This window comes from Primulina huaijiensis, chromosome 1, assembly GCF_012295235.1.
Source record: "Primulina huaijiensis isolate GDHJ02 chromosome 1, ASM1229523v2, whole genome shotgun sequence".
Taxonomy (NCBI): Eukaryota; Viridiplantae; Streptophyta; class Magnoliopsida; order Lamiales; family Gesneriaceae; genus Primulina; species Primulina huaijiensis.
Genome location: NC_133306.1, coordinates 2858936 through 2872420, shown reverse-complemented (window position 1 = coordinate 2872420; position 13485 = coordinate 2858936). Strand labels below are relative to the sequence as shown.

General features: G+C 35.8%; 2 protein-coding genes across 3 annotated transcripts; both read right to left on the bottom strand.

Annotated features, from left to right (window-relative positions):
• Positions 1 to 2202: 2202 nt before the first annotated feature.
• Positions 2203 to 4197, bottom strand: LOC140976868 (xyloglucan endotransglucosylase protein 6-like). Its single transcript, XM_073441257.1, has 4 exons — positions 3949 to 4197; positions 3684 to 3784; positions 3027 to 3220; positions 2203 to 2790 (listed from the first exon to the last, which is right to left on the bottom strand). Exons 1-4 carry the CDS (start codon positions 4103 to 4105, stop codon positions 2370 to 2372), a joined length of 873 nt encoding a protein of 290 aa, XP_073297358.1. The 5' UTR covers positions 4106 to 4197; the 3' UTR covers positions 2203 to 2369.
• A 3934-nt stretch (positions 4198 to 8131) lies between these two features.
• LOC140976858 (BTB/POZ domain-containing protein At3g22104-like) lies at positions 8132 to 11725 on the bottom strand. 2 transcript variants are annotated; one of them, XM_073441241.1, is made up of 3 exons: positions 11258 to 11725; positions 9164 to 10273; positions 8132 to 8937 (listed from the first exon to the last, which is right to left on the bottom strand). In XM_073441241.1, exons 1-3 carry the CDS (start codon positions 11318 to 11320, stop codon positions 8470 to 8472), a joined length of 1641 nt encoding a protein of 546 aa, XP_073297342.1. In that variant the 5' UTR covers positions 11321 to 11725; the 3' UTR covers positions 8132 to 8469. The 2 variants fall into 2 exon arrangements, with proteins under 2 accessions (XP_073297342.1, XP_073297350.1); XM_073441249.1 differs by having other exon boundaries at positions 11364 to 11724.
• Positions 11726 to 13485: the final 1760 nt, after the last annotated feature.

The following is a 13485-nucleotide window of genomic DNA, read 5'->3' as shown; positions in this document are numbered from 1 at the left end:
AAAATTGGGTCGTTGATATTTATATCAGGAGTAGGTCTCTTGTGAGACGGTCTCACGAATCTTTATCTGTGAGTCGGGTCAATCCTACTGATATTCCCAATAAAAAGTAATACTTTTAGAATAAAAAGTAATATTTTTTCATGAATGACTCAAATAAAAGATTCGTCTCATAAAATACGACCCGTGAGACCGTCTCACAAAATACAACTCATGAAACCGTCACATACAAGTTTTTGCTTTATATCAAAATCACTTTCCTTTCGACTTTTCGCAAATTTTGACGACATAAGAACGAAAAACACATGATGAATCAGATTCCACTAAGCTTTAAAAGTGGACGGCAGTGATGTAAAACGTAACAGAGTCAAAACAAAAGCCCAAGACTCTACAAACCGCGGATGACTGTATGAAGCCATGACGATATATATGCAAAGTAAAATATCACGATTATCATATAATAGTGGGAAATATGGCGATGAAGAAAATATAATTTTATGCATTATTTTCTGAGAATAATCAAGTTTTGTCTTCTTGATTTTGCATGAAATTACCCTCACTTGGGTTTGACCAAGGTTCCAAAGCGATTATTCCGACCGGTCCCAATGAAAAGTGAAACCGGAATCGAATCGCTTGAATAAAGTTGTCGCACAAATTATTATAACAATGGATTTAAACCACACAAAAATCTCCCTGATTAGTTTGAAGTCGTTTTCATGGTATTGAGTCCATGAGATTTTGATGTAAAATATAAAATATAGAAGAACATATTAGTCGATGCCGGTTAAGATTGGGATTTGGACTTAATTAAAACCAAAAAGCTAGTTCAAGAGGGAGGATTATCCAAGTTCATATGTACAACTCTCAGTTATTTTATCCAACCGATATAAGACAACTAACACACCCCTTCACGCCCAAGAATGAACATCTGGAGTATGAAGTTTATAAATAACCTACCTATGGGCAGAACGGATAAAATATAAAATATAGAAGAATGATGTAATCTGGGTGAATCGGGTACAACTTGTGTAGGCAATCCATCGGAAAAAGAAAGTATTTTAATGTTTAGGGAATTTGAGTGTAGAAATGACTTCAATAACACCTGCAAACAAGAAAGGAACTCGTGCATGGGCGCCGGAGGGGTGTCCGGCGTGACCACTCCGATGCTAAAGTCAGCCAGTTGAAGATGAAGAACACAAGCAATATATGTGGAATATATATGTGCTTGAGAGTTAAGAGTTTTCAGAATCTGTAAATGACATTAATACCTACTATTTACAGGAAGGAAAATCTAAGATTACCTCGATTTGCGTGCATACCTACCACTTATAACATTTGATGTTGATTTTTTGTCAAGCCACCCTACCTCTAATGACTTCTAGAACACTCCAAACCCATTTTATTCTGACAGATTAGACAGCCCGTATCCATCACACTCGAGTATGGTGCAATTCTCGAGGTAACCCGGGTGATAAAGTAATCGGGTGCTTGTATGAGGGCCCGGGCTACTGATTACCTGGGAGGTGAAATAATGTCCTGCTAGTTGAGGAGAGTACCCAGCATATTGGCTCTGATCTGGGCTATCCAATTAAAATATCGGGTCATCCATGACCCGGATCCTTATGGAGGTATCAAAAAACATATCAGTCGATGCCTGCTAAGATTGAGATTTGGACCTAATTCAACCCCAAAAGCTAGTTCAAGGAGAGAGGATTATCCAAGTCCATATGTGCAACTCCCAGTTATTTTATCTAACCAATGTGGGACAACTAACACACCCCCTCACACCCAGGAATGAACATCTGGAGCATGAAGTTTACAAATAACCCAACTATAGACAGAACGGGTGGCTCAACTATGGGCAATCCAACACATAACGGTGGAACCTGAACTCTGATACCATATTAAGATTAGGAATTTGGCCTAACTCAACCCCATAAGCTAACTCAAAGAAGTAAGATTATCCAAGTTTATATATACAACTAACATGTATTTTATTCAAACGATATGAGACAACTAACAATGGCTCGTTGTCTCATCTAAAAAGATAGACACTCATGTTTGTAACACCAAAATTTAGTAACCAAGCTCAAAAATAGACTAATTGTGAAATAGACAAGTAAATTGTACTACACTGATGTTCGAGCTTATAATCAAATCTTTTTGGAAATATGCATCGGAGTTCACATCAATTTTGTAATGAGGCACATTGGATTAATGTATATCATTGTCAAATCATAGGAAATGGTCATTAACGCAATATGCACATATATAGCCACAAGGTTTACATGATCAGGAAACATGGAGTTCATGTCGAATTACTTCCCACTTTACAAGTCTAACGGACATCCTCCATGCTAATACTACATATCTTAATGGTGGTGGTGTTCACACTCCACTGGGGTAGACGGGAACCGAGCTTTGTCCGAGCAATAGTCGTAGACCATATGGTTAGCTCTCACCCATATGAGCTGGTGGGATTGATGTAGATTCAGCTCAGACATGGTCGGCTCGTCCCACCAATACTGTCTATCGCCACCACTGCTGCACTTTTTTATGTTCTCGGTCACCGAGGCACCGTCGAGACATTGGCATCCATCGATTTCAAATCCTTTGTAGGAGGCTATAAAGGGTGCATGGGACCAATCTGTTTTGACTCTCCCACCTTGCGTAGCCCAATCATCAGCATTCCATATTGAACTGTATACCCCCATTGGTTGGTCTTTGGGAAATGGTATGCCTTTGTGCTCTAAGTTAGAGTGTACACGCACTGGAGTTTCATCCACTGAGAATCTGCAAAAAAATTTAAATTTTGTGAGCAAACCATGCATGTATCTGGCACAAAAGATAAAGTTTCTTTTCATCAAGCCTAACACTTATCAGAACACATGATTCCTACTGCAATATGATCAGAACACATGATTCCTACTGCAATATGATCATCAAGCATATATTGGCGCATTACACATACACGTACGCACACGTGTGTGTGTGTGTGTCACTGAAGAGAGAGATAGATGAGGTCTCACAAAACTTGGCGCTGGGTCCATGAAATAGAGTAGGAGTGAAAATCCTCCGAGGGATCAAACCAAAGTTGGAGTCTCTGTTCTCTGTTGCCAACTCCATTCACATAAACATTGGTTTGAACCAGGTAAGGTTCACCACTAGTGTTGCCTAAGAACTCAAAATCGAATTCATTGTGATAAGCTCCGTCTGATGACATCTGCCCCACACACGCACACAGAACGTTATTTAATGATTCTATATGGCTAAAAAATAAAAGAAAGATGATTTCTATTTTTTTTTTCTGAAAAATGATCAGCTGACACAACTCACAAGTCAAAATTGAAAACGAGGATCCTTGCTAGCACTAGTTGCGAGTTCTTGCATAAAAAAGGCACTCGTACATGAAGGGGAACATGGCAAATCATACACTTCCTTATGACTTAAAGAGGAAGCCAGCTGTGATTGATACAGAATTCATGTACGTATATCATATCAATATTAAATTTTTATCAACCACTGACGAAGTGAAATGAAAGCAGTAAATGAACCCCCAGGCCCCGATCAATTACGAAACACACATATTTTTTTTCCTCCCTTGCTTGTTTGAAATATTGATGCATGATTTAACAAATAAACTGAGACCGTAAACAAGAAAGACAGCAAAAATTTCATAAACATACATAGAAGGCAGTAACAGTCCCAGCGGAGTCTCCCTCCACGAGCTTGATCTGAACTGTAACTTTCCCGTACAAATACTTTCTCTTTGATGAAAATCCAGCGCCTATATCATTCCAAGATTCAGTAAAACCCAGAAATCAATATATAGATCTCGAAATACTGTTAATGGCCTCTTATTTAACTCAGAAGAAAAAAAATGACATGTAACTGAAACTTAGCAACATCCCAAAACTTAAAATAACAAATATCAATGAATGTACGTAGTACCAGAGTGGTTATCGAGTTTCAGTTTAAGAAGCTCCCCTTGATAGCTGAAATGATCCAGAGCCCAACTTGGCTGAAAAAGATCATCAAATCTTGACGACCCAACAACAGAACCCACCAACGCAAACGCAAGAAAAACACCCAAGAAGTCTTTCAACATTTTGCTAGACGGTGAATTTGATAATCTCTATCTTTTTACCTCTGCTAATGAAACGCTTGGCAATTGCAGTGGACGATTCGGGATGGTGGGGCTGGTCGTTTATATAGAGGAAGGAATTATGATTATTGGGCATTTGGCTTAACTGGAAAGCCACTCGGCCACGTCAGCCGCATTCGCCGTACATGTCACACTTCATTTCAGATCTCGTTTTTCGATGCGCCATTTACAAATCAAAGGCTGGTGAAGCCATTGTTCTTTGGCCCGTGTTTCGTTCTATTTCGAGGAGATGTTATCTATATTTTCATTAAATTTTAACATATGACATTTTGTATGGACATTGTGAGAAATACACAAGAATGAAGAAACTTATAACCATATTGATATCAAGTGATTACTTATATTTAGGGTATGTTATATAATAATGATGTAATTTTTTTTTATTACATACAAACCGCTATAATTCGATATGTATTAGGCAAACATTTGTACTAACACAAGTCTGTAAAGCATGTTAATAAGGTAAATCATATTGAAGAAGTTTTGTATGACAAGATCACTCGAGAAAATATTTATAAGAAGAATCGAACTTCTAATCATGAAACAAAAATGTAATATTTATGAGAAACAAAAATGACATAAGTAATAATATTCTTTGTAAAAATTATATTATATTGTATTTGAACAAAAATATTTGCTCGTCTTGAAATGATTTGAATAATAATTTTAAATAACAACTACTTTGAGTATGATTCAAATCGGCATCTATATTATTGAAAATATTTAACTTGATATGAAGTGGATTTAAAATATGTTTGAATTTAGTCCATTTTAATAATTCGAGAGATTGAAATCGTTGATTTGGAATTCATCATTTTATATATATTAATAAAAAAATATGTATTTTGTAAGATGGTCTGACAGATTTATTTCAATGACAAAATTCAATTCAATTTATTTTAAAATTAAAAGTAATATTTTTCAGTATAAAAATAATATTTTTTATGAATCAAATTGAGACGGAGATTCGTTTTACAAAATTAACTTATGAAACAATCTTATATTAATTTTGTGTCAAGAGAAACAGAAGCAAACATTAAATCTTTTTCATGTGGATGAACATAAATGTGTCAAAGCTTGCATGTACATTCAAAACGAAACGTTAGAATTGAAATTGCGAACAACCCCGTCGAGTATTAATTGGAAGTGTGGTGCTTTTTGTTTGTGGGGATTTGGGGCACACCTTGTAAGGACCGGTCACTGTCGGTTAAAAATGAGTGCAGATCTCAGCCAATAGGATTTCCACACGTGGAACACCCCAGCTGGACGATTCTATGTACAGTTGTCCTCCACTTCATTAAATTAAAATTTTCAAAATTTACTTTAAAAAAAGTTCCAAATTTTCAAATAAAATTATAAAAATGGATTGTTCCATGGGTACTTTTTAAATTATTACTGCCTTTTCAACATGGCAAAGAAAGAAGGCAAGAACTTGTGTGATACGGTTTCATGGGTTGTATTTTGTGAGACGGATCTCTTATCTGGGTCATCCATGAAAAAATATTACTTTTTATGTTAAGAGTATTACTTTTTATTGTGAATATAGGTAGGATTGATCCGTCTCACAGATAAAAATTCGTGACACCGTCTCAAAAGAGCCTATTCAAAAAAGAATGAGATTCTTATCCCACACTCACATGCACAACTGCACATGTCTTTCTTTTTTCTTTTTTTTATGTATTTATGAAAATTATAAAAACATAGCATGTACGACGTTTTGACGTGATAAATTATATCAAAATTTTATGACAAATTTATTTGACGTTTGATAATTTATTCCAATAAAACAAAATTGATATAACGTCAGAAATGGTTTGAAATACTGCACAATCAAAATTCAAAATTAGAAGGTGGCAGCTGTCATTACTTTCCCAAAATGGTATAGTGATGGCTGTGACGGTAGAGTGCACGCCTCTACACGTCTTCTAGGAATTAATTTTTTTACCCTTTCCATTTTCCAATCTTCATTTCCTCTTTTCCCAAATACACACTTTTATATTTATATATATTATTAATTCATTAATTAGTTATTTAAAATGAGAAAAAAATTGTAACCTTTTATTTTGTATATTTTTTTTAATGATTTTTTGTTCATATGTTATTAAATTTTTGTCCACCATTTTTGTATTTTTTTAAAAGTTTAGTTTACTCACGTGACGTCGACATGACGTTCCATGTTCAGTTTCACAATATCACTTTCGACGGAAAAAGAGACTGAGACTCAATTTTAATAAGTAAAGATTTACCCGATCATTATCTAAAGTAATAATCACATGAAACACGACTATGGCATTAATATCTTTCATCTCTGTGCACATCAATTCACGTCTTTGTCCACAGTACTCTTAAGTTGCTACTTCGATTGGTGTGCATGATGCGAACTTTATAATTGGAAAATTTAATTTAATTTATTAAAAATATATTTTATTTTTCTCAGCTCTCTCAGCAATCATTGGCCACCTGCTTCTCCGAAATCAGATAAGGGTCCTCCCTCTAGTCCTTTGCCTACTTTCATACGTACATGTCCTGAATCCACCATATCAAATGTCTGATCTCTTGAGATTGGGCAGTTTACCTGGTAAAGTTCACTTTTTTCCTTGCAATAAATCCCAAGATCGAGACCTCTCTTCTCCTTAGAATAAGAAATAAAAAAAAATGTCTGATCTCTTCAGATAGTATTTAAAATTGATTATAATTATTTAATAAAATTGAGACTTTGACTCAAAAAAACATAAAAAATTAGTTCAAAATAAAAAAAATTATTCAAATCCATATATACCATTCTCAATGACTTAATTCAATCGATGTGAAACATCTAATATTGTTAGTTAAAACTTTTAATTGAGAGGTGATGAATTTATAATTGAGTCATGCAACAAGAACAACGAAATTCGCATAACACAAAAAATTCAATGCAAAAATTCCAGTTATCAGAATCTTATGATAAATTAAATACAAAATCTAATGAGATAATTGTTGTAAATATCAATTTACCATATATTTGTGAAAATTACCCGATCAACTAAATTGATATGGGGTTCTTGGGTAGTTCGTTTTGAGATAAATTTTATTCTTGGATTTGAAATATCATTCATGGTAGAAATACTTGTAAACCATGAGTATGTCGTAATAAATGATAATAAGTTTATAAAGACATAGGTTGTGCTTGGATGAATTAATAAGTTTATAAAGAGATAAGTTGTGTTTGGATGAATTAATATTTTGTTATACGTAGAATCTGATATAATTTGGGTGGACCGGTTTGAAGTATCACCGAGTCATCTCAATAGACGTTAATCAAGTCCATTCCTCCATCCAATAGAGCTCATGATATTATTTTTGTGTTGGCCCAATCAAAAACCCTTTAAGATCCACAATTGAGTTGGGCCCGACAGTGAGCCCATTGAAGTGAATTTATTTCGTCGCAATTATTTGGAGTCCTCGAAACTTTCTTCGATGAAAATATAAAACTTATTATGCGATTATCTTACGGATCAATTTTTTAAGATAGATCTCTTATCAGGTCCAATTTATGAAAAAATATTATTTTTTATGTTTGAAGTATTAATTTTCATTCTATTTATGAATCAGGTCGACCTATCACAAACATAGATTTGTGATATCGTCTCACAAGAAACTTATTACGATGAAATTACTTTGTGTGATCAATTTGATTTAAGAATGGACCCTCAAGTATAAAATCCAAATCAAATGAAATACAAAAANGAGAGAGAGAGAGAGAGAGAGAGAGAGTGATATTTAACCAAGGACCACCCTTATTTACATTCCTGGTGCAGAATGTCGAGCCACCTAACTGATGCAGACCCTTCATCATACTTTGTCCGAACCTGACATTAACGTGAGGAGGGACCTGACCCCACTGCTAATTTACTTACATAAACATATCAACATTTTGTAAAGAAATCTACGGCCTTTTCTTTTCACTTTTGTCCACTACCCAATGTTTACTTTCTTTTTTTTCTTTTTTAATTTAAAAGTGTTACCTATAAATGGCAAGAAGTTTAGTTACTCGAATTGGAAATCCAAGTAGGACAGGATTGTTTCATCATATCCTAACATAAATATGAATTATTGGATATATCACAAAGGATCCTTGGACTACAATTGTTATGATGTAATTGCTAACTGAGTGAGTTTGGATTCAGAATCACTTGCTTTCGATTTATTTCGATTTGATTCGTATCATCGTATGCGCATTCCTAGTATAGGGTCTGATATATTTACTATGATAACAAAAATACAAGGTTTTCAAAATATCTACACACTTATGTAGAACATAGTAAATTTCAATAATATGGACAAAGTTTAGGTGCAGATTTAGCTTTAGCTTTAGCGTGGCTTGGAAATCTTGATTTAACCATCTGTTCCATCTGAATTTGCATGTTTCTGCAGTCTTTTTCGAGTTCCATCACCCTCCAGTGCATACCTTGTAAATGTGCTTTTATCTTCTTGTTTTCATCTGAACTATCGAGTTTCTTAGCATAGAGCACAATCTGCTGATCAGCGCACTCATCTTTCACTCCCTTTCGTGATGTTTCGAAAGAAGTACAAGGGGAATCTGTGAAGGTGGCAGGGCTCGGATCTTGAAGCAATCCCTTTAGCTTGCACTGCTGTGAAAACAGGGCGTGGATAGCAGATTTTGATGGAAATTTGGTGTTTTGAGAGAGGTGGTTGAATGCTTCTGATGAGAGCTTCTCGTAGTTTAGCCCAAAACAGACTTCCATCTTCTGTTCTTCGGACAAACCCGAGTGAACCTGCATCAGTGAGAGCTTTTAGGCATTCGACATAACAACAAACAAGTGAATGGACTTTGCTAGTAAATGCTTTGTATTCTTATTTTACAAAATGATTAATCCAATCATTAGAAAAATCCCTTTCTCATGACTTCTAGGATACATTGTTAAATTTTGATAATTTGACGTGGGATGGTATGGAAAATCCACACAACGTCTTCACAATCTAAGAGTATTTAGAGTGTACCTCAAAATACAAATTCAAAGCATGGTAAATTTCATCGCAAGAATCTCGAGCATAGTCTGGTAGGGCGTTGATTAGGGCCAAGAACTTCAAAGGCTTCAAGTATGGATCTGGGGCAACTTCGAGTAGATATAGATCCATCAAACTTGCAACTTTTTTCAGTCTACTCAATGGCACGCAACACACTCCTTTTCCAAGAAAATATTTCAAAAACTTGAGAACAAGATTCACATCATACAAGTGGTTTCTCTGGAATGGAGATCGAAGAAGCAAATTATCTAATGTAGCCTCATCCAATCGTGAGCCGATCATGCTCTCTAATTTATTCCTGCAGCATTGGCTTACGTCCATTTTCACAGAAACTCGAAGAATCCCAAATAAACTCTTGTATGGCACGGACTGTGTACCTAAAGAATAAAGCATCTCAACCACCATCTCGATGATTTTGATTTTGTCATCCACCGAAGCAGAAGGAAATCTTGATTTTTGATAGAACAAGAGAAACCTACAAATGTTTCCATTGTCGAAATTCCTGGAGACCAACGACTTTACGATCATTTCAATCAAATGGGTGTCTAATGCCACAAGATCTTCAAACCACCATGAATCCCGGGAAAACTTGTTCTTTAGGCCATCAGTGCTTCTTGTATCACAGGAAAATCTGAACCCAAAACTATCTGGCGAAGAAGTGGATGGACAAGAGCTCGTTTCGCAAGATGATGTAACCCTTTTAACTAGACAATCCAAGCACTTAGCAAGTGTACCGAACGAACAAATTTCAGGAAGTAGTCCCTGACACTGTTTTAAAGACACAAGAAGCTCCGACCAAGTCCAGTACTTGATCTCTTCAAGTGAGTTCTCCACTTGCTTGCAAAGATTTTCGGCTCCGGTGACAGATTTGTTCATTTCCATGAAGTAGGCAGCACATGTGAGTTTAGAAAGATTGAAAGGATTTATGTTCACTTTTCCATTGTTGTAGCAGAACCGAGTGATGAGCTCGAAATTAGCTGCTCCTCCGGGAAAGTCGTGGAATATCACCTTCCGTTGGTAGCTCAAGCCTTTGGATTTGACAAAAAGCTTTTTTATTCTTCCTGAATACGAAGATACAACTCTCTACAAGATTTTTTGCACAACAAAAACAACATTAGATGCAAAATCATGCATAGTTGGTGAAACTAATACAAGACGAACCGATTAAGGGCTAGCAAAAAACATCCACACATGAACCGACATTAAGAAGGAACACCACAAAAGTAAGAAATAAAGAAGTTCAAAACCACTCCAATGTCTCTTGAAAAGAGCACATAACAACATCAAATGGAGATAAAGGAAGTCAGTTCCCAAATGATCATGGAGTAATGACGAAACAAATCAAATCTGTCAATGAAACTAAAAAGCCAAACCCAGAGATCTAGCAGGAGTCGAGCAAAGCTTTTAAAAAAGACCATGTCTAATATAAGATTTCTGTAAAAACGTGAGCTTTGTAACCAAAAATTTACTTAAGTCCCACGTCTCAGACTAAATTATTGTATCAGCCAAAGGGCAGTCGACACAATTTGCTGATAGGGCAGTCGACACAATTTGCTGATACGACACATGTGAAGTCGTTATGAAGCAATAAATGCGAGAAAGAAATAAGGCGAAGAGGCTACAGCCTTGCGGAAAAGGGAAAGAACAGTTTCAATCTAAAATGAAATCAGTTCTGTAGTCCTTTGAAATATGTGAATGACGCAAAAGTGAAGGTGGAGACATTAAGCGCCCATATAAAATAGGTGATAAAACGATTACAATAATTGGCTTAAATTTTACTCGATAACTCAATGGAACTCAGGGCTACAAACCAGAACTTTTAGCTGCGCATTTCAAGATGGTGCAATAAATTCAGAACAACGTTAATGGCAAACAATAACTGTGAATTGATACATCGCATTAACTAAGTATCCCAATCATTCTGCCTTAATATATAGATAAACTGACAATGATTCCAGATATATCTTTCGCTACAAAATTAAATACCTTCCAAAATCTTAAGAAAAAAAGAAGGGAAACTATGCAAGAAAGACAAAGATGAGCAGTAAAAGAAAAGAATTATTGTACCGCATCCACAATGAAAATCTCTTCTCCATTAACATCCACTTGGAGTTCAAAATATTTATCCATACCCACATCCCCAAAGAACTACAAAGAGAAAAGGGAGACCCACCTCAGATCAAGAAACTGTTTTGGTACTCATCAAAGAAATAACAAAAGCACAGAATTTCAAAGAGCCCAGTTGGAATAATATAGAAATGGCTAACGCAATATTCCGAGTTGGTGAATAAAGACAAGCAGAAAAGGCTCGTCCTCGGTTTTCCAAAAATGGTGGGTCAGTTAGTGCAGAAGCGGCGGTTTCTAGACTGAGACGACAGGAGTGTATGCGAAGCAAAAAAAATGTGGGAACGCCCAGAAATTGACATTATCGAGTTTACGACGATAAAATAAATGGAGATCAGAGGTATGACACAAAGAGTAAGACTTGGCAGAGCCAATAACATATTTCTGACATTCTTGCAAACTGCACTTTTTTAGTGTGAAATTTTTTTAAATTTTTTTAAGGTATTTTATGATAAACTCCAACGACAAGATAAATCGACATGAATTTTATTGAAAAGACAACAAATACTGACCAGAACACACAATAATTCATCATGCGACGTCGTGAATATCAATCCGCTTTATCCAAAACTTTACGAGCTAGCCTTGAGCAAGCGTGGATTCTTAATTCTTCTTACGGGGTGGGAGGTCGCTTAACGTTCCATTTATTATTTTACTTCAAAATTGATGTGATCTCGCTGAAATAAATGAGCCGAATAAGGGGCTCCGACGGATCAAATCAGTAATTTTTAGTGTTTAGGAATTTGAGTGAAGATAATGACTTCAATATCACATACAAACAAGAAAGGAACTCGTGAATGGACGTCGGAGGAGTGTCCGGCGTAGCCACTCCGATGCTAAAGCCAACAGGTTTGTCAAAGAAGATTACAAGCAATATATGTGAGAATATATGTGTGCTTGAGACTAAAGAATTTCAGAATCTGTAAATGAGAAGTATAGCTGTTATTTATAGGAGAAAAAAATGGGTAGGTACCTTGATTCCAGTGCCACCTACTAAGTATGGCAAGTCGGTTGCCCATACTATAGCTTCTGATGACTTTTAGGACACTCTAAGTCCAAGTGGTTCTGACAGATTAGACAACTTGTATCACTCATACTCGAGTGTGGTGCAATTCTCGAGGTGGCCCGGGTGGTAAGGTACCCGGGTATTTGTCCGAGGGCCCGGGCTATTGGGTGATCACCCGGGAAGAGAAGAAGTGCACGGGTCTTGAAGAAAGTGCACGGCGTATTGGCTATGATCTGGACTATCCAATGAATAAACCGGGTTATGATTACTCGGATCCTTATGGGGTATCAAAAATCTTTTTGGATATGGAAAATTTTAATTAGAACTTTTTAGTAGTTTTGGTAATCTAATTTAAGAGTCAGAAAGTTATTAACAAACTTATTTTAAAAAATGAAATGTATTTATAAAATAATAGAGGATAAATGTGATTTATTTCCTCGAAAAATCCTTATTAAAATGGAATATAATTACTTCTTTTAATAAATCCACGTTCATCCACTTTTTAGTTGGAGCTCTGAAATTTGTTATTGATTTTTGGTTCCATTTAGCGTAGCATGGTTCTTGGTCCTTTGTGTCTTATTTAGTGCCATTATTAGTCGGTAGGACGTGTTCCATTGAAATGGACCCAATCTTTTATTCGGGTCGGCCTTATTGGACAAATCCATTTGTTGTGCCATAAACCAATGAATAATTACGAGTAAACTTTGGTGCATTTTAATCCCCTTTAGAGATGTCAATGGGGCGGGTATGGCTAAACCTAAGACCCGCCCCATGAAGAAAACTTGGACCCATTACCCGCCCCACCCCGGTTAAATATTCTTCGGACCCACCCCACCCCGAAAACAAAATGGGACCGGGTAGACCCGCGAGACCCGAATTTTTTTTAAATGAAAACAATAATCTTCTTATCACTTGACTGAATTATGAAATAAACAATCCTCTAAATACAACACAATAGAAAACTAATTCATGTCTTCGACCACACTTAATAATAACAAACAAATTATTTTCACGACATAATGAATCACATAAAAAAAGAGTTACTAGCTCTCCAATAAAAAAGTCTTGACATCCTCAAAAATAAGTCATAACAGAACTTAAACAGATCAATGTAAAATCAGCGAGTAAGCAATCTTTCAGACACATTATTCAGGATCATCTTCCT